Source organism: Leopardus geoffroyi, chromosome A2 (genome assembly GCF_018350155.1).
Source record: "Leopardus geoffroyi isolate Oge1 chromosome A2, O.geoffroyi_Oge1_pat1.0, whole genome shotgun sequence".
NCBI classification, from domain to species: domain Eukaryota; kingdom Metazoa; phylum Chordata; class Mammalia; order Carnivora; family Felidae; genus Leopardus; species Leopardus geoffroyi.
The window spans coordinates 155,013,276-155,039,953 of NC_059331.1; the positions used below are offsets into that span (position 1 = coordinate 155,013,276).

General features: G+C 45.2%; 1 protein-coding gene and 1 long non-coding RNA gene across 3 annotated transcripts in view; one reads left to right on the top strand and one right to left on the bottom strand.

Moving 5' to 3' along the window:
* Positions 1 to 26,678, top strand: part of TBXAS1 (thromboxane A synthase 1) — a 156,745-nt gene that overhangs the window by 69,500 nt on the left and 60,567 nt on the right. The window contains exons 4-5 of the mRNA XM_045495859.1: positions 848 to 944; positions 13,405 to 13,521. Of these exons, the coding sequence (XP_045351815.1) occupies positions 848 to 944; positions 13,405 to 13,521 (214 nt within the window). The remainder of the gene's footprint in view (positions 1 to 847; positions 945 to 13,404; positions 13,522 to 26,678) is intronic.
* Positions 1 to 26,678, bottom strand: part of LOC123606954 — a 90,318-nt gene that overhangs the window by 8,185 nt on the left and 55,455 nt on the right. Inside the window, exon 3 of one of the 2 annotated variants that reach the window (XR_006716581.1) lies at positions 24,425 to 24,936. The exons of the other annotated variant lie outside the window; for it this stretch is intronic. This is a non-coding gene — a long non-coding RNA (uncharacterized LOC123606954). Of the gene's footprint in view, positions 1 to 24,424; positions 24,937 to 26,678 lie in introns of those variants that run through there. 2 annotated transcript variants of the gene reach the window in all.

Below are 26,678 nucleotides of genomic sequence, written 5' to 3' on the forward strand. Positions count from 1 at the left end.
GAAGCACCACCCCTGAGAAGCCGTTATTCTCTTCCAAGCACCAAGGCGGGTGTGCCTCCAATGTGACCCCTGCTTGCCAGAGGTCACACTGTGTGCTGATGACCTTTCATTCCCACTAGACTGTGTGACCCTTGAAAGCTGGGACTGGGTCTTAGTTGCTGTTGTGCCCCTAGAACTTAAATTAATATAACCAGACATGTACTCAAGTGCTGCTTCCACTTAGAGTTCACTACCACCAGCTGTCTGGCTGATCCTTTCCTCCCTTTCTTCATTAATGTCAGAAGTATCTGTTGAACTCCTTCATGTACAGGTGTGGCAACCAGATGCTCAGTCCTTTATCAGCAGGTTTAATCTTTCCTGAATTTCCACAGCATTTATTAATTCACTTTAGACTTTTTCCAAGGATCACTATATAAAAGTTTCGGCCTTCTTTGGCTAGAATACCTGTCTCCCCATTTGGGGGCAATATGGACAACACTGATCTCTGCCATTTTTACTTCCTTCTGGATCTTATAAATGCCCTAATATTGTGTTCCCATTTACAGATCTGTATTTTCTATCAGGCTATGAGCTCCTTGGGGGGCAAGGACTCTGTCTTATTTATCCCACAGTCTCTAAGGACTGGTGCATGGTGGGATTCCAGAAACATTTGTGGAATGAAATGAGATGTTAGATCATCACACTATACTATTCCTTATAATCAGCACATGCACTTCCTTATCTTCTCCACATCTTTATTTCCTATTTGTCTTTTATCTTCCATTCTAAGCCACTGTGAACTCCTTTGGGAAAGGAGAAATGGGTAGATTAATACAACACATTTTAAAGTATTTTTTTTACTCCCTAGGTACTATCTTGGTCGCCGGATGTTTATTGTTATCTCTGATCCAGACATGATCGAGCAGGTGTTGGTTGAGAACTTCCATAACTTTACCAACAGAATGGTATGTGGTTTTCTTTCTGCATATGGATGAATGGAGAATCATTCTAGGATTCAACGACTGTGCATCACATCTAACAGGGATGTGATTGGGCCTCTTATCGCACTTAAATCAGTTAGACTCAAAACAGCTCTCCAATGAATTCCAGTTTTCAAAAGAGACATACAGAACTGGTACAAAAGAATGGCATATGCATTTAAGAAATGCTTCCAGAAAGCTACAGCCCAAGAGAAGTTCTGGTTAATAAAAATGCTAAAACCAGAAGGGTTTTTTTTTTTAAGCTTTGCTCAGAGCTAGAGGAATCCAGAGGGCACAGGTCAAGTGACTGAGGAAGACAGAGTAAGGTTAATAAATATCAGAGGCAAAGCAAAATTTCAAGCCTCTTGTGCTTACACCTTTCCCAGAGCATATAAAAGTCATAAGGCCGGAAAGGGGAAACAAGCAACATTATAAGGGAAATTTGTCCCCTCATAGCAGGAGAAGCCCTGTAAGAGGGTTCCCTGGTATCAGTTCAACCCAATCCACTAAAGAACGCACACATTCCATCTTTTTTAGAAAGCATATATCCTACTTTTTATCTTTGTTGAGAATTCCCAAAGAATGAAAGAAGTGACGAGGGTGGCAGAGGTCAGTGTTGTCCCTATTTTCCAAAGATGGGGATATAAGAGTTCTAGCAGAGACCAAGAAACTTTATGCTGATTCTTGGAAATATTGTCAAGTGAATTGATAAATACTTGCTTGTGAGAATTCAGAGGCTCACGATCTTTTTGGGGGGGGGGTGCAAATTAAACTCAACTTCCATTCTTACAGGAATAGTAGGTACTGTGTTCACTGTTGGTTATTCGGCAAACTTCTGCACACCCACTGTATTCCAGGCACTGTCTAGGTTCTGATTATAAACAGACAGAAGATCTATTCTTGCCCTGAAGGAGCTCATAGTCTAGTGCCAATGGCAGACAGGCAAAGAGACTAGTACAATCTTGTATGGTAAGTGCCACTGTAGTGGGAACCTCTGTGCCATCCAGGATGGGGGAAGAGCCTTAAAGATAGTAGCATAGGGGCACCTGGGTGGCGCAGTCGGTTAAGCGTCCGACTTCAGCCAGGTCACGATCTCGCGGTCAGTGAGTTCGAGCCCCGCGTCAGGCTCTGGGCTGATGGCTCAGAGCCTGGAGCCTGTTTCCGATTCTGTGTCTCCCTCTCTCTCTGCCCCTCCCCCGTTCATGCTCTGTCTCTCTCTGTCCCAAAAATAAATAAACGTTGAAAAAAAAAAAAAAAAAAGATAGTAGCATAGCTCCCTGTGTTCTGTGCTGGTGGAGCCGCCCAGAGTGGTTTTTTCTCATTAAATTTCATGAGAACTTATGAGTTTGGTACAACTATCATCTCTCTTTTTCAGACAAGGAAACTGAGACCCAGAGGGGTTAAGTGACAATCCTGGTCACATGCCTAACAGGAACAGGGATTCATATGCCACCTCCCAACTCAAGTCCTTACTGCCATCTCTATTAATAGTTGCCTTGGGTGACATTTCCAGATTGTTAAGGTTTCACTGAGTAGTTGGTTGCTCACCCCAAAGCAGCTCATCTTCCAGCCCCAGAGTGCTGTGTCCAATTGCAGACACCATGTGGCCACTAGAAGGAGGTGACCGCCTGGCCTGCTAACGCCGTCACCTCAGGTGCATTTGAAGGGAATGCAGAAGTTTAACTGCTGCCTTTAGATGCTCCTCCCCAAATGTGATGTTGCCACCCTGCTGTGCAAAGTCCCTAAAGTTCTTCTGTGCTGCTGGGATCTTAGGAATGGAGTCTGACAGTTAAATGCAGCTGTAGAATGCTGCTGGGCCAGACTCAGTAAGGAGTGTTGATTAAAGAAGCAGGGGAAGGGGCCCCTGGGTGGCTCAGTCAGTTAAACTTCCAACTTCAGCTCAGGTGATGATCTCCCAGGCCGTGAGTTCAAGCCCCTCATTGGGGTCTGTGCTGACAGCTCAGAGCCTGGAGCCTGCTTCAGATTCTGTGTCTCCCTCTCTTTGTCCCTCCTCCGCTTGTGTGCGCGCTCTCTCTCAAAAGTAAATAAACATTAAAAATTAAAAAAAAAAAAAAAGCAGCAGCAGCAGCAGGGGAAGCCAGTGAGTCACCGGACCCGGGCCCCTAAGCTGCATCCCATGCAGGTAAGGAAGACACTCATCGAGCCTGCCTGACCATCCCCCTCCCCCACCCAAGCAGGGATGTGCGATGTGGCAGCTGTGTGTCTCTGTATAGCTTCATGTGACACTCAGGATGTCACCAGGGCATGAAATCCCAGGAGCTGACCTGGAAGAGGGCTGTGCTCTCGCTGATGTGCCAGGGGCAGGCATATACCCAGCACACAAGTTCAAGCAGGGGGCACAAAATAAAGTTGCCTCAGCTTCGGCCAGTTTCTCTTCCAAACTCATGGTCTGTCCTCCCTTTTTCCATCCCCCAGATTAATTTTTGTATACTTCCCAGACCAGGATCTGTGAAATATGGTTCCATTTTCCTTCTTCCACTCAACACAGTGCCCATGGAATGAGGTTCAAGCCCCCCAGGCGAGACTGAAGGGCCTCTGTAATTTGGATCCATTATGTAAGCTCCAACCTCACGTCTCCCTGCTTCCCAAGACAGGCTGTTGCTCCAGCGGGACCGACCCCTCCATTCTCTCTGTAAACTGCTCTAGAAAGTCCCGCCCCTGTGCCTTTGCTTGTGTTGAGGCACTTGCTAGAACCGGAGGTGGTGTAACAGTGGGTCTTGGGTTTACCAGCAATGTAAGCTGGAGTAAATCATTTAACCTCTTTAAGCCTCTCATTCTGTCTTTGGGAAATGAGGAGGTGATCTACCTACCTGGGCTGCTGTGAGGCTAAATGAGATCACACAGACATGCCCCACCTATGCAGGCGGGACAAGCACTTGGCATGCATTAGCTACCAAATCAATGGGAAGACCCTCCCCTTTCCCTACAGCCACTCAACCCTAGCTCTTCTTCCAGGCTCTCCTCAAATTCTGCCTCCTCCAAGAAGCCTCCCTGCTTCAATCCACATTTACCTTTCCCCTTGTCTGAATACTCACAGCATCTGTCATCAGCACAGCATCGCTGACCCCATTGTGCCTTCTGCTATTTACAACTAAATGAAGGTGTGGCTTTCATGCGAACTCAACTCTTAGGTCCTTCAGGGAGTAATCCTTCTCTTTAACACCCCATGGCCCACACACATGAGGACTATTCAGTTCCAACTGAACTGAACCTCCATCACCGTAACATTGTCCCCAGAAGAACCAGGTATTACCTGAACCTGGAGATTCAATACACATTTCCTCTTCTAGATCATTCCTAAACATGTAAAAAGACCCATCAAAGATTATTAGATCTCTAGGAAACCCCAATGTTTATAGTTTTCCATCTGGGAATGTATTCACTTATCTTTAGCTTTGTTGATGGTCTTTAAGCCAATTCCATATTCATGATAAAACAATCCTTAGTGACTCAATTTTTTAAAAACCATCTTTAGAGTGGGATTTTCTCACAGGTTTTTGAAAGTCAAATTAAATTGGGTTCTGTGGTTCCCTCTTATCCATATGCTTATTTATCTGCTCAAAGAACTCAAGGAGATTAGTGAGGCATGCTTTCTTCATACCGACACCATGCTGCCTTCCCTCTAATAAGCCATGTTTACTTAAGTGTTCAGCAATTTGGCTTTTATTATACATTCATTCAGTAAACATTAAACGCTTACTCCATGCAAGCTTCTACCAAATGGTCCCTTGTGATACAGAAAATACCTCAGCATATTAGTTTGATCCATTAAGTGAGAAGGAACTTCGATAATGCACGCTTTCCTTTTTTGACTGTGACAGCCCATCTCTGCTCACAAATGTGGGCTTGACTTACGTGTGTCCCAGAAGAGCCTGGCGGAGAATGGCTGTGATGTGGGAAGCTGGATCTGGCCCAAAGATTTGACTGATGGAGCAAACTGACTGGAGCTGGTGTGACATCACAGAGAACTCTCTGACACACATCAGCACGGAGCAATTATTTGAAATCGGAATTAATGAATGAAATCTTTTTTTTTCTAACTCAAGAACATTGGGATGAAGAGACGATGAGTCAGACCCAGGGTGGCAGATCTCATATCAACGCTTTCCCACTCACATTGCTGGAGGTCCTCAGTTCTGGGCAGGGTCTCCACAGCATCTCGCCCGCTTTCCAGATGGAGTCCTCTGGCCCCTATCAGGGCACTAAGTGCTTCCTGAAGTGCCTTCATGATGATACCACCACAGTTTACCATTAGACCCAAATCAATCTTCTTAGCATTTTTTAATTAAAAAAATTTTTTAATGTTTATTTGTTTATTTATTTATTTTTGAGAGAGAGAAAGAGTGTAAACAGGGGAGGGGCAGAGAGAGAGAGAGAGAGAGAGAGAGACAGAATCCAAAGCAGGCTCCAGGCTCTGAGCTGTCAGCACAGGGCCCGACGTGGGGCTCAAACCCACAAGCTGTGAGATCACGACCTGAGCCGAAGTCAGATGCTTAACTTACTAAGCCACCCAGGCACCCCCTTCTTAGCATTTATGGAACCTCAGATGTCCCAGCACCTCAGGACCCAGCTTTTTTATTTAGATATCTTTAATTAGCTCTTCTTTGCTAGCGGGTACTCCATGAAGCCATGCGCGCAACTTTTATTTTTAAAGATCTGTGGGAAAATGGAGCTGGGTTCACATGACTGGGCAAAAATAGTCATGACCAGCGGGGGAACTTCTTATTCCTGGCCTCTCCTCAGAGCCTAGGGTTGGGGAAGCTGTAGGAAGGTTGATAAGACGTAGGGTGGTCTGTGGTCTATGTTACATCGGTCTAGTTGGATGGGGGCATGGAAACAACATGTTCAGTCACTAAACCTGCTGCCAGGAGCTCTGTGTTCTGGACCAAAATGGCAGCATGGTCCACGGGGTGGGCTGTAGGCTGCCCATCCCTAGTTCTACCCCCGGCATGTGGAGCGGAGGTGGTGGTATGTGTGTAGGGTGTGGGTACCAACCCTCACGTCCTCACAGGCAACACTGGGGGGCCCCCTGTCCAGCGTAGGTCCAGCCACAGCACTGACTCACTAGAGTCGCACCTATAGCCATGTAATGGATTTGGTGAGTGGTTTTATCCAGAACCATCAAGACCCAAGGGCCTGGCTGCCCCAGGTGCCGCCTCTCACCACATACAACATGGGAATCATAGGTTTTCCTGTGAAACCACAAAGCCCTTGGCACTGGCAAAGATTATTCAAGTTCTGAGGCAAATGAATCACTGAGAACCTTCTTACCCTGTGTATCTGCAGCAGCACCCCATTACAGAGAGTAACAGGGGTGTACTGCCTCGTTACAGAGCTCGTCAGCAAGCAAGCTCCATCCAGGGCTCCAGGTGGATCGGGCCACCTGTGCTGGGGCCAAGGGACCTGCCTGTTGGTTGGTGTCTGGTGAGGCGGGGGTGGGGGGAGCCCGGCCGGTTTGCAATACAACTGTCCCCTACACCGGCAACCAGCACCTCTCCACTGACAGCTTTTGAAAACTTGCTCATCTAGAGTTTCTGATCCCCTTTCCCTTAAATAAAATGTTGAGTAAATGAAAACTTTCAGGTTTTCAAATGCAAGCTCTACGATTTACACCGAGAATGGTCTTTGCGCACTTAGGGAAGCTCTCATCACTTCAGTCAAACCTTGAATGCTATTTTACCTTTGTGATTTTTTTAAGTTTTTAAAAAAAAAATTTTTTTTCCAACGTTTATTTATTTTTGGGACAGAGAGAGACAGAGCATGAACGGGGGAGGGGCAGAGAGAGAGGGAGACACAGAATCGGAAACAGGCTCCAGGCTCTGAGCCATCAGCCCAGAGCCTGACGCGGGGCTCGAACTCACGGACCGCGAGATCGTGACCTGGCTGAAGTCGGACGCTTAACCGACTGCACCACCCAGGCGCCCCTTAAGTTTTAATTTAAATTCCAGTTAGGTAACAGACAGGATAATATTGGTTTCAGGGGTAGGATATAGTGACTCAACACTTCCATAAGACACCCAGTGCTCATCCCAAGTGCCCTCCTCAATCCCCATCACCTGTTTCACCCATCACCCCCGACCCCCACCTTCCCTCTGGTAACCACCAGTTTGTTCTCTACAGTTAAGAGCCTGTTTCTTGATTTGTCTCTCTCATTTTTTCCCCTATGATCATTTGTTTTGTTTCTTAAATTCCACAGGTTAGGAAAGTCATATGGTATTTGTCTTTCTCTGACTTAATGCACTTATAGTAGCCTTGTGTTTCTTGAGAAGCGTCAGGGTACATGATAGGTCCACAGCTCTGAGCCAGGCAGACGTCCATACTTAAAACCCAGACTGCCGAAAGCCAGAAACAGATGTGTGCGATCTCATTTGCCTGAGCTCTATTTTGAGCGAGGACTCTCTGGTTTATATGACACACTGCGCTATGCACAGAAAACCCTCCAGCCTGAGCTGGCAGCGTCTCATCCTGGGATGGGCTATTCATGGTTAGTCCCCAAGTGACAGCCATGATGGGATGCCCACAACCTGTAAGCCTCCCCTTTCCCTCGCTCTCCCCATGTCTAGACATGGCTGGCCCTGAAAAAGCCAAGTTCAGAGAATTGCATTTGGTCTGTAAAACACACATAGCCTCACGTTTTCAACTTGGTAGGTAAGTGTGCACGTTAACATTTTTAAAGGCACGGAGTGCATCGTGAAGCCTTAGGAGTGTAGGAATTGTGCTAAGTGGTATTGATTCGAATGCTCAAATGCTCTTCTCTCAGTGCCTTGCAGTTTTTTAAACTTCAACATCTCGCTGAAAATGATTTCATATTCCGTGTCTTACTAGGCCCTTGGTTCAGCAGGAAGCCATCTTTACATATTTTTAAAAGGAGATAAGTAAAATCTTGTTCTTGTATTTATACCTTATTTCTTTAACTTTTATGGTGGCAGATTCATCTAGAGATGAATCTCCTCTAGAATTTGGGGGAGAGAATAGTAAATAAGCCACAGAAGCAATGCTGGTGTCCCAGTGGTTGGATTCCTGAACATCTCAGGAAGTCAAGTCACTGTGCCTGTGAGTACTGACCCTCATGCTTCTCTGCCCGATCTCCTTTTAATGACACCCCATTTTCCCCCATTCTCCCTTTACTTCTAAGCCATAGCTCAGCAGCATGGTGAAAGGCACTTGGCTTAAAGAAATTAAATCAGAATCTGGATCTGCTGCCTTTAAATAGCTCAGTAACGTGGACCACTCCTGTCATTTCTCTGAGCCCATTTCCTGTCAAGTATGGGCATTAGACTAGCTAACCCCTGGGTCTCTCTGGTTCCCAGTTCAGGTGCAGTCAGCACCAGTGGGTAAACCATGGCATTCCACCAGCATCCCAGAGAGCCATCTTGAGCTTCATATGCAAGGGTCCCTCTTAGGGCCCAAGGGAATTTTTCCTTCCAGCCAAGTGTAACAGGTGCTAGATCAGGGACACCCTGCCCCTCCTCAACTCTGCTTCTGGCAAGAAACTGCTAAGAGCTTTTGAAAGTTTTCCTCAGAAGATTTAACAAGGCCCCCTGACCCCTTCCCCAGTCAAGAAGAGCCTGAGCTGTGGGGCATGGGGCTAACAGAAGTGCAGTTCCAAACCTGTGGTTTCCTCCTCTTTGGCAGCCAAAATGCTAAGAACTCTCTATCAGGCAGGGCTACCAGAGTCTGTATCAGGACTTTGTCCAAATTAGAAGAGGTCCCCTTCCTTCCACTAGCAGATGCCAAGTTGGAACATGAAGCCTGAGCTGGGTTGAGCCCCCACGTGCCCCCTAAGCCAGCCTCCTTCCTCAGAGGCCATGCTCTCAGACCACAGCGAGGGAGCATGGTGTTTCTCGGGACCATTTTCTACTGGCCAAGAGTGCATGGATGAAAATTGTCCAGTGGGGATGGAACACTTTTGCTATTTCAAAGCACCAGACAGAAGCCCTGTTTGGTTGGAATCTTTGAACAGCCAGATCGCAACTGTCACACGTTGAAAGAACAGGTTTTCAGGAAACAGAATTTGGGGTTATCCAGTTGAGATCATTCTAGAGTTTTTGTTGATTAATATAATAAGAGGCAGTGCGACAGGTTTCACACACGCAGGTGAGGAGAGAGACAGGTGGTGCCGTGGAGTACCAGGTCTTCGGTACAAGGTTGTGTGAGAATCCGAAAGAAGCTTTGCAGCCATGGGCCCGGAATCTTGTGATCATGGCATACTTTGATGTTAATATTTTTGCAGCCTATCTGACACACTTTTACACTAAACAGGTTGGCAGGATGAGCATCATGACCAGTGATTTATAACCATATCCTGTTCACCTGTTACCGGCAGCTCTGGGTGGCTGCTGGAGAACTGTTGTCTGCCTTGCCAAGGCATCATAGAGATCGTACGGACCTTAAGTCAATGTTCTCGCATGTTCCAGGACACAACTTTTTTTTTTTTTTTTTTTTTTGGCTACGGCTTCATATTCTTTTACACTTTTTGCATAATGACATGCATCCTCAGTTATGGCAAATGCACCGCGGGCATTTTGCAGCCTTCTGGGAAGAGTGGGTGGTTCTCATGTGGCTCTATCAGGCCAGTTGAGAGGCACTGGTTTGGCCCACACTGATCACCCAATAAATGGTGAACACATGTGAACACAGAATGCCGAGATGTTGGTTTTCTTTCATAACTTGGTCCTCCGGGTGATGGGATTCTTCAAAGTTTTCAAGTTTATGCTCAGCTGGTCTAATAAGAAGCTACACTCTCTTTTAAGAGATCTTAACTGAAAAGACAAACACATTCAGCTGTCGGAGGGAAACTTAGCAGGGGAGCCACGAGGCCGCTACTGATCCGTCACTGCCTGGCAGGGCAGTGTTTCCTCATTCCTGGAGAACCGCTCCCAAGATTAATGAAGTGGTGTGAAAAGCACTTTGTTAGCTGTAAGATCAGCAATATTGGTTGTAAACCACCCCATTCCCACCCTGCAAGTCAACTGTGAGCTCCTCTGAGGGCAAGGATTCCATTCTTTGTCTTGATAGTCTCAATGCTAGCATAGCGCTTGGCACATAGTAGGAGCTCGATAAATGTTAGCGCTTGCTAACGCTGTGACCAACAGGACTTTAGTTGGCGGGGGTGGGAGGGGATGACTCCCAGTTTGGGGTTTAGTAGGCTAAGTAGGCTTTTCGAACTTGTTTGACTGTGGCCTACAGTAAAAACATATTTTCACATCATAACACAAAATACACAAAACCACATTCTCTCTCTCTCTCTCTCTCTCTCTCTCTAGACTCTCTCTCTCTCTCTCACACACACACACACACACACACACACACACACCTATCTTGAAAACAACAAAATGCTTATCCTTACTTTGTGAAATGCTCCTCTGTATGTTCTACTGTGTTATATTCCTTGTGTCTCTTAGCTTTTCTTTTTTAAAATGCTGGTTGCCATCCACTATGTTGACTTCATGGCTGGTTATTGCCTGCAGTCTGGCAACGCCAGGCTGGAGAGTGAGTGGAGGTGCTTCACTGAGACTCAGGACACAGGGCTGGGTAGACAGCCCTAGATCTCTGGATTTTTCTTCCTGAGTCTTGTGTTCCCTTCCTATCTCCATAGTCCTGCCCCATCAGACTTACCAGTCCCGTACCTCATTCCTTTGGGGGCGAGCTCTCTGTACGGAGCTTTCAAGGCATCACTCAGTCAATCAAGTCAATTATTACGTGGAGACCAGGCTGGAGCAGGGGAGGGGAGTTAGTGTTTAATAGGCACAGAACATCCGTTGTGTAAGATGAAAAGCATTCTGTGGACAGAGAGCAGAGATGGTTGCACTGTGTGAATGTACTTAATGCTACAGAACTGTGTGCTTAAAAATGGTTACAACGGTAAGTTTTACATTATGTGTATTTTGCCACAATTGAAAAGTGTGTGTGTGTGTGTGTGTGTGTGTGTGTGTGTGTGTGTGTGTGTGTGTAGGCAAACTAAAAATCAAAAAACAGCCTGCAGGGGCCCCCTGGAGATGAAGCCTCAGGGTTGGAACAATTCTTAAGCATCGTTTAGACCAATCGCCCCTTGACACTCAAGCCTCTTGTGCAGAATTTCTAAAAAATGGATTATGGTCACCAGCAATGGGGGCTCATCGCTCAAAGCAGGTTATTTTATCTTGGAATAATTCTGACTTCTGACTGTTCAGAAGTGCTCCTTTAGAAAGTGAGCTGGAATTTCCCCCATCACTTCCAGTATGGAGCCCACCTCCACCTCTCAAGGTCACCAAAAACCACCTAAATTTCCTCTTCCACATAATACGTATTTGATAAGTAGTTTTTCAGTGCATCCTAAGCACACTCTCTGATCTTCCAAGTCTTCTGTTTCCAACTACCTGTTCCAAAATCTGTCAGACTGTCCCCTCACCATCCCACGGCTCTCCTGAAATGACCAATCGGCTGCTCTCCCTATTACAGCATCATCTCTAGAAACCAAAACATTACTCTAACCAAGGCCCTGAAATTTTCCATCACAAAATGGAGAATTCTAATGGCAGTTCTGGGCCAAGAGGAGAGCACTGGCAGGCAAGCTGACGAGGGACATATCTGAGGACAACATGGACAAGTTGCACAGAACACCAGATTTGTCCTCTAGATGCAAGATTAAAAAAAAAAAATCTCAGGGATCCATTCCTTGGGTCTGAAGGATAGATGCAAAATCCAATCAACCATTGCTCTTATCTCTAATTTATTCTGTTTCATCAAACCCTAGAAACCACCCAGCTCTCCTTGGAATGAGATGCTTTATTTCATGTGACATGGCCCAGGACTGGGTGTTTGCCAATATGTAAATTTTCCTTCTTTGACTCCAGAACCCAAACAAATGAATTATGTTCCCCAAATTCCATGAAGGTAATAATTCTGTAGAATGGCCATGGTACTCCTAGAGTTTCATTCTAAACAGAGAGAGGCATTTCTCTGCAGAGAAGTATCTCAGCAACTTTGTTCTAATATATAATTAAATCCCCTCCTGGATACTTTGCAGTTATGTTTTATAGCTTATTTTGAATGTTCATATTTTATCAGAAAATTATAATTTTCCTCTAAACACGAGCTTTTACGAGGCTTTTGAATTATGATGGCTGGCTTCATATTTCAACTACAAAACAGTGAAAAGAAATAGCAAAAACTGTCCCTCACACATTGTTCCAAAGAGTACTAGGTCTTCCAATCCCCCTGCCTTCCTGTACCCCACAGCCCTGGGTCTGGGTGCACTCTGACCAGCTGCAGGGACCCCAGTTTTGATGACTTGGGTAGGAGTAGCTGATTTCAAAATGGAACAGATCGGCCTGGGAAGAAGAGTGAGGAGACCTCGTGTTTTGCATGCTTTCAGACTCAGCTTGAATATCTCCTCCACTGAGAAGCCCTCCTAGCCAGTCAGGCACCTATCATTTTCTAGCCTTGCCCTACTTCTTTTTCATGACATGCATATTTGTTAGTTCAGAGGCTTACTGTCTGCATCCCGAATAGACTATCAACTCCAAGAGGGTCAGTGCGATATCTTTTTTTTTCAATGTTTATTTTTGAGAGAGAAAGAGAGAGAGAGAGAAGGAGAGGGAGACAGAGCATGAGTAGAGGACGGGCAGAGAGAGGGGGAGACATAGCACCTAAAACAGGCTCCAGGCTCTGAGCTGTCAGCACAGAACCCGATGTGGGGCTCGAACCCACGAACCGCGAGATCATGACCTGAGCCAAAGTCAGACGCTTAAGCAACTGAGCCACCCAAGCGCCCCACAATGTCTTCTTTATTCAACACTGAGTAGCCAACTCCTTGCACATTAGACACAACGAATGTTTGCTGAGTGAAAAAAAAAAATGAATGGATGAATGAATAGAACTCGGAAACATGACAGGTGTTCTCTTAGAAGCGGCTCCATTGGGACATGCCTCTGAAAGATTCTGTTTTCCCTTTCCCTCCCCCCACGCTCCCCACGTTCTCTCTCGCTCTACATACACATCACCAAAGACCCAGAGACAGGAGTCCGTCAACTCCCAGCCCAGCCTGACCAATCCAGCCACACAAAACCCCTCACCACAAAGTTCAGACGTGAAACTCAACCCCAGGAAAGACTAGCCCATCTCTGAGAAGCCTTCTGTAGGGTCCTAGGGGAACCCTCACTCGGCAGGGGAATGCACAACACGTAGAAGTTGCTGAGTCGTTTGTACAGTAGTGACCACATTGTGACAGAGCCCACCCGTCTGCAGCCTCCAGACCTTCAGCCATGAACCTTTGCATCGTTATCCATGAGGCTTCGCATGCTTCCTCTGCGTCCTTGCAAGAGAAATCTCCTGATTTGTTGGTCACTGGTGGACTTTAACCCAAGTGTTTACAATAGACTTGTGTTGCCACCAAGGGGTCTTTGGCTCCCTTGTGTCCTAATCTTCTGCTTGTTGTCCTCAGGTGTCTGGCTTGGAGTCCAAACCCGTATTGGACAGCGTCCTGTTTTTACGTGACAAAAGATGGGAAGAGGTCAGAAGTGTCCTGACTTCTGCTTTCAGTCCTGAGAAGCTCAATGAGGTAAGACGCGGGAAAAGCAGACTCACCCCATCCCCTCCCCGAAAGAGGTTTCTTCTCTCCAAATGGTGATGGAGCGCTGGTTCACACCACATGACTTGTCCAGAAGGTCCATTAAAATGCCCTGCCCACTGGGGCCTCCTATGCTGCAGGGCATGTATCCGAGCGTCTTCCATTTCTCCAGCCTCCCACATCTCCAATTGCTGTGAAGCAATTGTGAGTCTACAGGCACTCCTGTGAAGTCCCAAGCCCCAGGCATTTGGGGGCGCCCAGGAGAAAACCGGAGGAGTGCCCTCGCATGCTTCCAGGTCAGATAGATCACCTGGGGATCTTGTTAAAATGCAGATTCTGACTCAGCAGGTCTGAGATTCTGCATTTCTAATAAACTCCCAGGTGATGCGGATGCATCTGAACGGTGAAACACCTCTTACACAGCAAGGAACCAGAGAACAGGTTGAAACACAGGTGAGCTGTGAGTCCAGTCAGAAATAGGGAAGAGGTGGCCGCCGATCACTGGGGAGGAGTGAACTCTAGGTACGCAGGCATGCCCAGGTTAACCTTGGGGGCCAAGTCAGTGGACCAGGGGGCATCCACCAGCTACCAGCTCTCAAACTCTGGGCTCCCTCTTTCCCCCACCCACAGACCCGCCCTTTTCTTCGGGCTGTCTGTCCTGCCTCTTGGCAAAGTTCTGTCACACTTGATCTTCACTGATGGCCTCTCAATTGCTGGTGCGGCTTCGGTGTCTGCTCTGAATTTTCTAAGAACTCGGGACTGTGCACTTGAACCCTTCTGATGTGAAGCACTCAGGGAATGCCTCAATCAGAGTCCCAAGTGCCCGGGCAACTCCAAAGCAAGCGTCCTTCCAGACTCATCCACCATGTCTAGCTGTTCCAGAAAACCTGGGCTCAGAGTCGCCTGTCTTCAGTTCAATAAGTGAAAGCCGCTCTTAATCACGAGATGCTCATCCGTACAGTCCTGATTGATTCCTAGAAATCTTCTAAAGCCCCGCCCCCAGGAAGAGGAGAGGTCCCATACTTCACAATTAATCCCATCCAATTTAACTCGCTCAGAAACCAGTGGTCCTGCCCATGTTCAGTGAGGTTTTGTGTTTCCACACAGCCTTTGGTATTTGAGGGCAGAGGGTGAGCTGAGCTCATAGAGCACCAGCTAAAGCCCACCAAGCTTTTGTCTGTGCCAGCACCACTCTGAGAGCTTCCCATTTATATTAACACGCTTAATCTTTACCACGTCCCTTTGGCGTAAATACGATTATGAGCACCCTCATTTGACAGATAAGGAAACTGAGGCACAGAGAGATGAAGTTTTGTGAGCATGTCACACAGCTTGTAAGTCAGAGCCAACATCCTAATCCAGCTCCTGAATACGCTTAACCTCTCTGCCTGGCTCCTCTACCCTATGTGTGATTTTTGAACACTGTTCTAAGGCTCCGTGGGACTGTCCCAGGGGCTATCTGGAGGGCAGGGGAAAGGGGAGCATGTGGGGGCTATGTTGGAAACCTAGGGGGCTCAGGAGCAACACTTCTGTGTTTTCTGCCTAAGTTTGGAACCAGCTGAGATGTGGAAACACATTTCACACGGAGGAAATACAAATTTCTCCTTTCTTACCGGTATGCCCTTTGAGAAACGTAGCTCTGCCATCTGGTCACGTGGGCCTGCCAGGAGTTCACCCGGAAGGGGACGCTGCAGCCTTACCGGCAGGAGGGCAGAAAAGCACACGGGAGAACGGAGCCAGATTCCGACGGCTGCCCATTCACGCTCAGTCCCTTCCTCCCAGCTCCCAGTCTGATAAGGGAGGGTGTGGAGAGCAGGAGACACCGCCCTCCTCAGCCGCGTGGGCACATGGGAATCACCTGGGAGCTTCGAAAACCATTGGTGTCTGGGTCCCACGTCTAGACATTCTGATTCAATTGGCCTGGCTTGGAATGCAGTCTGGGTCTGAGGCTTTGCAACTCCCGGGGTGATTCCGATGTGAAGCCAGCGCTGGGAGCCACCCCCTCGTGGAAGTTCCCCGAAAGGAAACACAGGGAGGGGAGGTCTCCCCTCAGCTGAAGCAACGGGCCCTGCTCCACACTTCGCTGTGTTAGAGACTGAGACTCAGGTGAGGATCTGTTTGGAGAAAGGGCCTGCTCCTTCAAAACTTGCACAGCTGGGGTGCCTGAGTGGCTCAGTCGATTAAGCGTTGGTTAAGTCGATTAAGCATCAGCTCAGGGCATGATCTCACAGTTCGTGGGTTCGAGCCCCGTGCCCGGCATCGGGCTCTGTGCTGACAGCCTCGAGCTTGCTTCGGATTCTGTGTCTCCCTCTCTCTCTCCCCCTCTCCTGTTCGTGCTCTGTGTCTCAAAAACAAAAAAAGTTTAAAAAAAAAAAACTTTTTAATAAAAATAAATAAAATTTGCAAAGCAGTGTTTTGACCACCCAAACAGGTGGAGGGAGAGTCACCTTTATTACATGTAGCCAGTAAAGTACTGAGTTAACCAATAGTAGAGGAAGGAACGAGAAGTAGGTAAATCATGGGTGGACATCACTAGCTCAAACGTGTGGCAGCACACTTCTTTATTTTAGGAAAAGGTGACTTGGCAGGTGATTTGGATGTGGAATTTCATCATTTGTTAAAAAGAAAATGAGGAAGGATACCAGATTTTGTCTTTAAAGGAAGCTTCAAGAAAGGGAAAAAAGTTTTCTTGACAGATTTAAGCTATGTTTCTTTGGGGAAAAAAAAATAAATCCGAATCTTTTTTCAAGGTCTAGATTTCTTTAGCACCTTATAGAGTATACTCCAGAAATGGATATGATGTCATTTCCCAAACAACCTCCATGCTCCTGGGATCCAAAGCATTTTCTCCTCCTGGTTCAGAAATCAAATTCTCAGAACCTGAATTAGGTGCAGAAAATAGAGTTCCTCCAAGTGTTTTACTGCACTGAGGTACCTAGGGGAAGGAGGGAGGTCATAAATGACAGGGAGGGAGGCAGAGGGAGCTGGAGGTGGGAGAAGAGGGGGAGAGGAAGAAATTTCTTTTTTTTTTTTTTTAAGTCTATTTTGAGAGAGAGAGAGAGAGCGTGCGTGAACACACAAGAGCACGAGTTGGGGAGGGGCAGAGCTAGGGAGAAACAGAATCCCAAGCAGGCTCACTGCTGTCAGTGCAGAACCCAGACACGGGGCTTGAACTCACAAACCGTGAGATCACGATGTGAGCCGAGATCAAGGGTTGGATGCTTAGCCAGCTGAGCCACCCAGGTCCCCCCCAGGTGGGGGAAGAAACGTCACAGACTGGATTCCCTGGGGTTTGCCTCAATTCTACCCCATTACTTAACATACACTCCCAGTAAACTTAACTCTATTGAAAATCTTCTTTCCACTTAATATACTTTAAGTTCTTGGGTTTCCATTAGAAAGGATGCCATTCCAGTGGCAGCAGTAGACCTCCTTCTCCCCACCTCTGGAGCATTTAGACCGGACGAATTTAAGGTTCTTGGTGGGGGGTGGGGCATCTAAATAGATGCATCAGCAAGTAGTTGACTGCAGATCTGGAGCTCAGGAGAGAACGGCAGGAAAGATGGTCCTCAAAAACCCAGACATGGGCAAGCTCACCCCCCAGAGTGCATGCAGTCTACCTAGGAAGAGAAGAGGGTGGTGGGGAGAACCATATCTAAGTGCAGGGCGGAGGAGACACCTACAAGTAAGCCTCGGGAAGAAAAGCCTGCGAGTCCAGGAGAAAGTGGAAGGGAAATGCATGGCAAGAAGCAAGGAGCAAGGAGCAGCCAGAGGTGTTCAGCACTGCTGAAATAGAAAGGAACACCAGGATGAAAAAATATGTGACAAAGATAATATTTTCAAACATTAAATCACATGCCCTGTGATTTTCTTTCCTGCACTGAGTCAATGGTGCGTGCTGCTCCCGAAGGAGGAAGAGGGTGCCTTCCAGAACAAGGAGGTCGGTGCTCAGTCTTGAACAGCAGATCAGGCTTTCTCGAGTCCTATTGGGACAGGGGTCTTGGAAGTTAAACAGTCTTGGGAGAGAAAAGAGTTTTCCTAATTTCTAAGGGAGCTTCCTTTGGAATCCAAAGAGCAAGATTTGGGGCTCTGAGCGTGGAGCATCACTCTACACCGGGTTGTAGACAGGATGGAGGGTATGACAAGGGGGTGGTCTTTTATCCTGTGGAAGATGGGCGGAGGGGTGGGGGAGGAGGGCAGGGTACCAGACTTTAGTGCCCCTGACCGCCTCCTACCCCGCATAAGTGACCCTCTAAGTTTCTGGATGCATTCTTTGGACCTTAACCTCCCACTGGCCTTTGCTCTCTATGTCACTGGTCCTCAAACCTGTGTGACCAAGGGCTGCACCAGAATCACCTAGGATCCTTGTTAAAATACTTAATTCTAGGGGCGCCTTGGTGGCTCAGTTAGGCGTCCGACTCTTGGTTTAGGCTCAGGTCATGATCTCACGGTTCTGGAGTCCCAGCCCTGTGACGGGCTCTGTGCTGGCGGCACGGAGCCTGCTTGGCTTCTCTCTCTCCCTCTCTCTCTCTCTCTGCCCCTACCTCGCTCTCCTTCCCGCTCTCTCAAAATAAATAAATAAACATTTTTAAAAAATACATAACTCTAGCCACCCTAGGACCTACAGAATGCGAATGTCTAAGGGTGACTGAGAACCTGTATGTTTTACAAGTTCCCTGGCACAATTCTGATAAGAGTCAGAGTGGAAAGCACTGGTGTGAGTCTTCCTCTTGGTCCCTTGCCTGACCATCTCAGACTCAGGGCTTCCCCAGACTTGCAGGAGCTGGGCCCCAGAACTCTCTATGCCCTTCCCTGCTTTGTTTATTTTTCTCTGTAGTGCTATTGCCAGTGAACAGTCCATTTACTTTACTTCTCTTTTCTTTATTGCTAACTGCATTGCACTAGGCACAGAACAGGCACTCAATAATGATTTGCTGGATGAATGAATGGATGGATGAATGAATAATCAAAGAGTCACGAAGCTTTCTATTGAAGGATATATGTTGAGACTAAGATAAAAGAAAAATAAAAGGAAATAGTTTTATCAAGGAAAAATTAAATAAGGGGAGGAGGCAAATCATTGGCTTTCTCTTTGGAGTCACGAGCATATACATGCAGAAACAGAGAAAACAGGCCACAAAGACACAGAGAGGAGAATGAGGCCCAGAAAGACATGGGGTGGAGGGGCAGAGACAATAAGAGAGGCTCGGACAACAGACCCGAGCCTGCTCTCCACTCGGCTTATGGGCATCTGAGTCCGTTTTCCCTGAAATAGCTTTGAAATATCAATATCTCCATTCCTTTCTGAATTTGTAAGTAGCTTGGGGACTTTTATTATCAAACTTCAGAATTTATTCTTGAAATAAAGATTTGCTTTCCCTTGGAATTCTGAGGCTTTTTTCCTTTAGCACCTTGGTGGTCTGAGTCCTTTACTACCTGTGTCTGGAAGTGTCATTAATATTCAAAGGCTCTAGATGGCACCGTCCTTATCTGTGTGCATATTAGGCAGCATGGGTCAGCAACGCTTGAAAGTTATTTTAGAATCAGCATTATATCATGAAGCCATATTTTTACTTAAAAGAAGATTGGGTTTTGGCTTAAGGCTAGGGGTAACACAGAAAGATGCAGAACTGGTGAAAATGTAGTTGCTGCATCTCTGATTCCAGAAAAAAAAGGCCACCGAAATCATAGTCCAGTGACAGCCAAGCTATTGAGGTTTAAGTTACAGGACTGCTGAGCACTGCTGAGGAAACAACGGATTTTTTTTTTTATTAGAGAACATTTTGCCCAGCTGACCTGCCAGAGTTTTCACCCTGTCCCCTAAAAGATTAAGTTTTTAAAAAGGGCAACCAGTAGATTTATTGAGATTTTTAGAGTCTTGTGCTAGATTCTTTACCAAAGACTATTAATGAGTAACCCTGGGGTTGTGTAAAACTTTATTAGGGGTCAGGAAGTAAATAGATTTAATTTTAAGAAACAAAACTGGGGCTAAATTAATTCTCCTCTGAGGGAAAAATATAAATAAGGGGGATTCCCTGGGGACCGAGGTTAGCACTAATCTTATTTTTGAATTTTATAATTCATCTGAAAGAGGGAGCACACCATGAAATCTACACATTTGTATATTCCTCTAAGCTCTTCTGATTTTAGAAATATCACATCAATTAGAATAAGTTTCTAACATTCTTCTAAGATTGTGTAAGTCAACACAAAAGTGGCAGCTAGCTTTCAGTGTAACCAAGAAAATACAAAATAAGACATTTAAGAGAAAAGCATCAAAACTATACTTCTATGACAATGAACTTTCAAGCTATGAATTACTACTGAGGAAAGGGGTTTGACAGGACCCGTGGTCATACAATTCCGGAAAATACTGCAAACCATCTTCTGAGCGATTTGCTATCTACCTTAACATATTAACAGGTTGGGAGAGATCTGCAGTGAAGAAATCCGTTTAATCTTGTTCCGGGCTTAAGTTTCAGTTAAGTTTTTAGTAGGTGAAAGCATGGGTCGTTAACATCAAAGTCAGCTACTGAGAGAAATGAGGCCACGGGGTGCTGTGACTTTTGTGGTAGAATCCATGAAGGGCGGACATTTTTAAGTGGCTCCAAATTGGTTGGACCACGGATCCAACCCAATGTGGTGGCTTGTGTCTTCTCAGTCCTCAAAGCACTGTAGAAGTGATGGTTATTGCCTCATTCACCCACAAAACTAAGCTGATGGTGACTGAGCAGATACAGGAGAGCTGGAAGCTTCAGACATGACAGCCTGAGCCAGGCCGGGCGTGTCACTCAACACTAAATGAACCAATCATATCTCTGTGGATAGGGACTCAGTTAAAGAAAAGCCAGACCGACAGGGAAGGCTGGTATCTCTCACAGTCGCCAAGAATCCAGCTCTCTGCCTAATTTTTCACTTTCATCCAGATGTTTCCTGTCAGGAAGGCACAGTCAATAATGTATGAATCTTAAAGGCAGAGGCAGATGTGGTTATTATTCCCTCCAGGCCTTTCCTGCCTTGGAGAAGACATATTACTCCAGAATGACTACAATTTTAAAAAATTTAAGTTGATACAGCCAGCTTATGAGTAAATGCATAGCTACGATCATTTCAGTGCAAAAGGCTTCACAGAATTACAGTCTTCATCATGGTTTAGTTTGGCCTTTAAATTTTCACCGTACACTTTCCGAATGATCATGCATGAGGGCTTCTAGGACAGGACCCAGGCTTCCAGTAATGTTGCAGCAAGCAGCTTTCTCTCGGCTGCATGAGCCTGCAGCAGTCTATTTTTAATGTTTGCTTTTATTTCTTAATCTTTTCAAACAATAAAAATGAAAGTCATTATAACCAAGTGTGGCTGTGGCAATAAATACTTCAGAGTCCAAAAAGACATTGTCCCTGCCTGACCAGTTGCCCATTTTGCAGAATGTCTGGGTATTTATCTAGCAGCAAGAGACCATTATCTTTCAACACAGTTGTATTCCACTGACACCTAATCTCCTAATTAAAATCAGTATAATGATGGACTGCTTAAATTCTGGTTAAAATGTTCCTTTTCCATTTGCATTTAAAAGAAAACACACTCCTCATCACGGGTACCCCATCCTGGGCTATAATTTGGCTTTCCTTTGCCAGAATCATAATGTCACTCTGACTTGCCACTGGTTAAATCTAACCGAGCATCTAAATGTGCCTCCCAGCTTGGCTGTTGCTTGGCAACACCAGCAGCCACCTCCTCATCGGGGTGAGTTCTAATTGGTCACAACTCTTGACAGGAACCGCTGACTTATTAGAAATGACACTTGATTATTCACCTAGATGGCTAGAGCTGATACTTAGCAGCAGGAAATTCTGCATAAAAATAAGTTGTGGATGTTTTTAATATCTGGATGGCAAAAGGAGATAAGTTTTGTTAACTGGTCTTAATTTTACATGTTAGCCACCCATTTAAAGCACTTTAAGGTATTAATCTTTTCATGTTTGAAGCCAACAATATGCTCAAATACCATCTCCCATCCCCATGAGCTGACCCTTATTTATTTAGAAAAATCCCCCTCTGACATCAGTTCCAAAACACCACTGCCCGCAGGTCTGAGAGTGCCAAGTAGAATGAAACATTAAATTTATAAAATTCAATGAAGGTTTATTAGTTCCTGTCTTTAAGGGGTTTATAATGCAGAAGGGCAACAAGGGCATATTCCTACATGATTACCAAGTATGGATAACAGTGACAGAGTTCACATCCTCTTTGGAGCATCAGAAGCCACTCTGGGGGGGCAGGGGGTAGCATTGGAAGTGAGTCCTGAAGATTCGATGGAGTTTCGACAGAGGGAGAAGGTGCATTGCAAGTGGAATGAGCTACAGGAACAAAGGCATCTGGATGAAAAGTACAGGATGTGTTCGGGGAACAGAGGAGTACAAATTGGCTGGAACACACAGTACATGAGAGAAAACTGGAGAAGTAGGTTGAGGCACCGACAGTTCTGTGCCCGGGGCGTGTTTGGTGCGAGCTTCACTGGAGAGTGAGGAGCTATTAGGTACTTGAAAGGGAGGGAGTAAGGAAAGAGACTTCCCCTGGACCCGTGCGACAGACACTTGTGGAGCAGATGAGGACAGCTACAAGTCAGACCTCTGGAGTCTCCCCTTTCCATGGCCCCAGGGGGACAGCTCCCAACGGCCATATTTTGATCTCAGGGCTTTTTTCAGAACTCCTCTTCATATGTAGACAAATGAGTCACCCCACCCCGCCTATACACCATCGAGGTATGGGGGTCATCTCAGTTTGAAGCATAAGATAATGCAGGAGTGCGGTGCCAGGGTGGCTCAGTCAGTGAAGCATCTGACTCCGGCTCAGGTCATGATCTCCTGGTATGTGAGTTTGAGCCCTGCATCCTGCTCTCCACTCTCAGTGAAGAGCCTGCTTTGGATCCTCTATCTCCCCCCCCTTCTCTGCCCTTCTCCTACTTGTGCACTCATGTGCGTGTGCACAAGCTCTCGTGCTCTCTCTTTTGCAAAAATAAATAAACATTAAAAAAAAAAAAAAAAGGTAATGCAGAAGGACCGTCTCCTTCCCTCTCCTTGCTCAGGAAATGGGTCTTCCCTAGCACTCAGGCCAACTCTGTTTTCCAAACTTCCAGGGCTCTGAAGGCTTCATGGTATTTATTTGTTTTCCAAGTTCATGGCATCATAGCTGCATGAAGTGAAATTGTAACCTAGAAACAAACAGACTGAGGAATAAAGGGAATGCGGATTCTGATTTTGGAGGAAAAAGCAACAAGCCAGAAGTCAGAGGATCTGGATTTCTAATTCTCACTTTTACTAAATCATTGGAGCATAAAAATAACCAGATACAGGTCTTTATGTAATTGTGAAGTCAGTGCATCAAAGAAATACAAAAAGACTTTCTTACGGAAGTAGAGCAAGTAGAGGGGCTCGTGGACCTAACCCTTTACTGTGCCCAACTAGGAAGTTGCCTGTTCTTTCCATGGTCTCTAAGTCACTTTCTCAATCTGACGCTTAGCGACCGCCTTCCAATCCTAGAATGTCCATGGAAAGGGACTTCAGAGTGCATTTCAATTGGCCCCTCATTTGGGGATGAGGACCCCAGTTCAGAGAGATTCAAATGACTTGCCAAAAGTAAGAGGTAGAACCAGCATGGGTACACGGTCTTTCACAAGGGCCAGCTCCCAGGAAACAGCACTGCATTTAAACTAAGATAGGAAGAGCTCTTCAATCTATGAATGTTCCTTCTATGTCAAGGCGCTCAATGAGTATTCAGTCAATCTGCCATCACATAGATACTTCTAGATACTCAACTGAATGTGTTGCACTGAGTTCATTCCTGACAGAATACTGACAACTTCAATAGTACATGACAATATACAAGAGTGGCCCCAAGAAGGTGACATGGAGAGTGTATTATCTATTGCTGTGTAACAAATTACCCCAACCAAAGCTTAGCAGCTTAAAACAACAAAACTTTTATTAGCTCGTGGTTTCTGTGGGTCAGGAATCTGGCATGGATTAGCCAGACACCTCTCTTTCAGGGTCTCTCTATGTAGTAGTCAAGCTGTTGGCCTGGGCTGTGATCTCATCTGAAGGCTTGACTGGGGGAAGATCTGCTAATCTTACAACCATAGTTATTGGCAGGATTCCATTCTTGGTGGGCTTTGGAAAATAGGATAAGTAGCTTGTTCTTTGTCCTTCAGCCAATTGAGATACTTAGATAATAACAAGTATTTTCTTTTTTGAAAAGAATCTTTTAATGTTTATTCTTGAGAGAGAGAGAGAGAGAGAGAGAGAGAGCATGAGCAGGGGGGTGGGGGGTGGGGGGAGCAGAATGAGAGAGGGACACAGAATCCAAAGAAGGCTTCAGGCTCTGGGCTGTCAGTACAGAGCCTGACGCAGGGCTTGAACCCACGAGCTGTGAAGATTATGATCTGAGCCAAAGTCGGACATTTAACCAACTGAGCCACCCAGGCACCTCAGCAAGTATTTTCATTAGACCAATCTGGTGTTGAGTACAGAATGGATTGAAAAGTGAAAAGAAAGGAGTCTGGGAGGCTCTTTAAAAAAAATTTTTTTTAGTACACCTATGTGTCAGGCACTACACAAAGTACTAAGATTACAAAGATGCTTCCACCGCTTTGTTCTTTTTTTTTTTTTTTTTTTAATTTTTTTTTTTTTCAACGTTTATTTATTTTTGGGACAGAGAGAGACAGAGCATGAACGGGGGAGGGGCAGAGAGAGAGGGAGACACAGAATCGGAAACAGGCTCCAGGCTCTGAGCCATCAGCCCAGAGCCTGACGCGGGGCTCGAACTCACGGACCGCGAGATCGTGACCTGGTTGAAGTCGGACGCTCAACCGACTGCGCCACCCAGGCGCCCCTTCCACCGCTTTGTTCTTAAGAAGCAGGATGACAGCCGTATTCCAGGTGACAGGTGGCAAAGCCTGAATTAGAATAGTCAGTGGGGAGATAAAGATGATACAAGGAAGTGATATTAACATGGTGAGGCCAGAACCATGGTAAGGTGGATCAGATGTGGCACTGTCTATGAGGAATAAGAGAAGAGAAAATGTTGCCAGGTATCCAAACCGGTCTGGGATCATGGGGGTCCTCCAGAGGACAGCCAACCTACCTTCTAGGGCCAAGCCTTTTATGTCTATGATCTCTATCAAACTCTTCAAGGGAGGTCTAATTATTCCCATTTTGCAGATGAAGAAACAGACTCAATAAAGTTAAGCAATTTGCCCAAGGTCACACAAGTAAAAAGTGCCAAGGAGAGGAAATCTGATAATTGGCAGAGGCTTTGAGTATTTGCTCTCCCAGGGTCAAGTGTATTTAACAAGGTCAGCATCTTAGCCTCAAAGAAGGACACTCCAGTGATGAAATTCTGGGGATCACCTAAAAGGAGAGAAGAAAGCCTTTGAGCAGGAGAACTTCTTACCCCTTGTCATTACCTCACGAGTTCTCATTTGACTACTCAGAAAGCTCTCTCCGCCTTCTTGAATTAACTCTATTGCCCTCTGTCTATACCTTGACTCAGAATTCCCTAAACATAATCAGTGAAAAAAAAAAAAAAAAAATATATATATATATATATATATACACACACACACACACACACACATATATATGGATATATATGGGTATATCCATATATATGTATATCCATGTGTGTATATATATCCATATATGTATACATGTATACATGTGTGTATATATATATATACATAGGTGTGTATATATAGGTGTATATATATATATATATATATAGGTATATATATATATATATAGGTATATATATATAGGTATATATATATGGGTATATATAGGTATATATATAGGTGTATATATATATAGGTATATATATAGGTGTATATATATATATATAGGTATATATATAGGTATATATATATAGGTGTGTGTATATATATATAGGTGTATATACATATAGGTGTATATATATATATAGGTGTGTGTGTGTATATATATATATATACATATATATATATATATATGTATATATATATATATATACCATTTTTTTAACTGGATGATTTAACCATACAGTCAACCCCAGGTGAGCAAGGACTTCTTCCTTGAACAATTTCTTTCCCAGGCTGAGGATGATACTTTACACTTGATGGTGACTGCTAGTTACCAAACAGCTGACCAGCCATACACTCAGCATCTTCTAGAATAAAGACAACCAGTGTGAGAGGTGAGAGAAGGAAAACAGGTAACTTTCCCCCAGGGGGCATGGCTGCTAGACTGTCATCCCCAAAAAGAAATCCTTCTTTTAAAACCTAATAACATTAATATTTTATCTGATGGTAAGTGTAACATATGTGCATTGTGAAAAATGTGGGGGAAAAAACAAAAATAAAAATTTCTCATTATCCTTCAAAGATAAAATGTAACAATCCAATGAGAATCTTTTATTAAGATCTGACGATAGCACTGTGTGTTCATCTGTGCGTGTGTGTTTGCACAAGCCACCTATGCCTGCCTGTCTGCAAATCTACGGGAATAACTGCTGGGCTTGTGGATTGTATAAAGATGATTGCAAGCCCATCAAAGAGAGCTTTTGTTTGTATGCAACTCATGTAAGAGTGAATATTCCATAACTACCTGTGTATAATGCAAGGAAGAAAAGTCTGAAATGATGGCTATTGGCCAACATACAGATCATGCTCTACTGTCTTATAATATTTTCTCTGCATTGCTTTTTAAAAACATTTTTCATATTACATGCCCCATCTCATATCACATTAACCCAAATAAAAATGTCATTATCCATTCAGTGCGAAAAAAGCAGGCAGATCATGATAGAAAATTACAATCGTGCCAGTCAGCCGCAAAGCATTCTAGTTACAAGCACGTAGAGGAACCGATGGTGGGCAGTGGGGACAGCCCCCCTTTGCACTGTCCAGCATACAACTGGATTCAATATGGATGGACCCCTCTTTATACACAGGGCACACTTCTGAAGAGTTAAGTGGAAACCATATTTTATGTCGCATACCATTTTTGTTACATTAAGGAAGCTGGAAGCTTGATATCTAAAAGGACTTCCTTTCAAACAGTATTTTTCTTTTTACCATGCTCTTATTCCTCTAAAACAAATCTAAGAGAAATTTTGG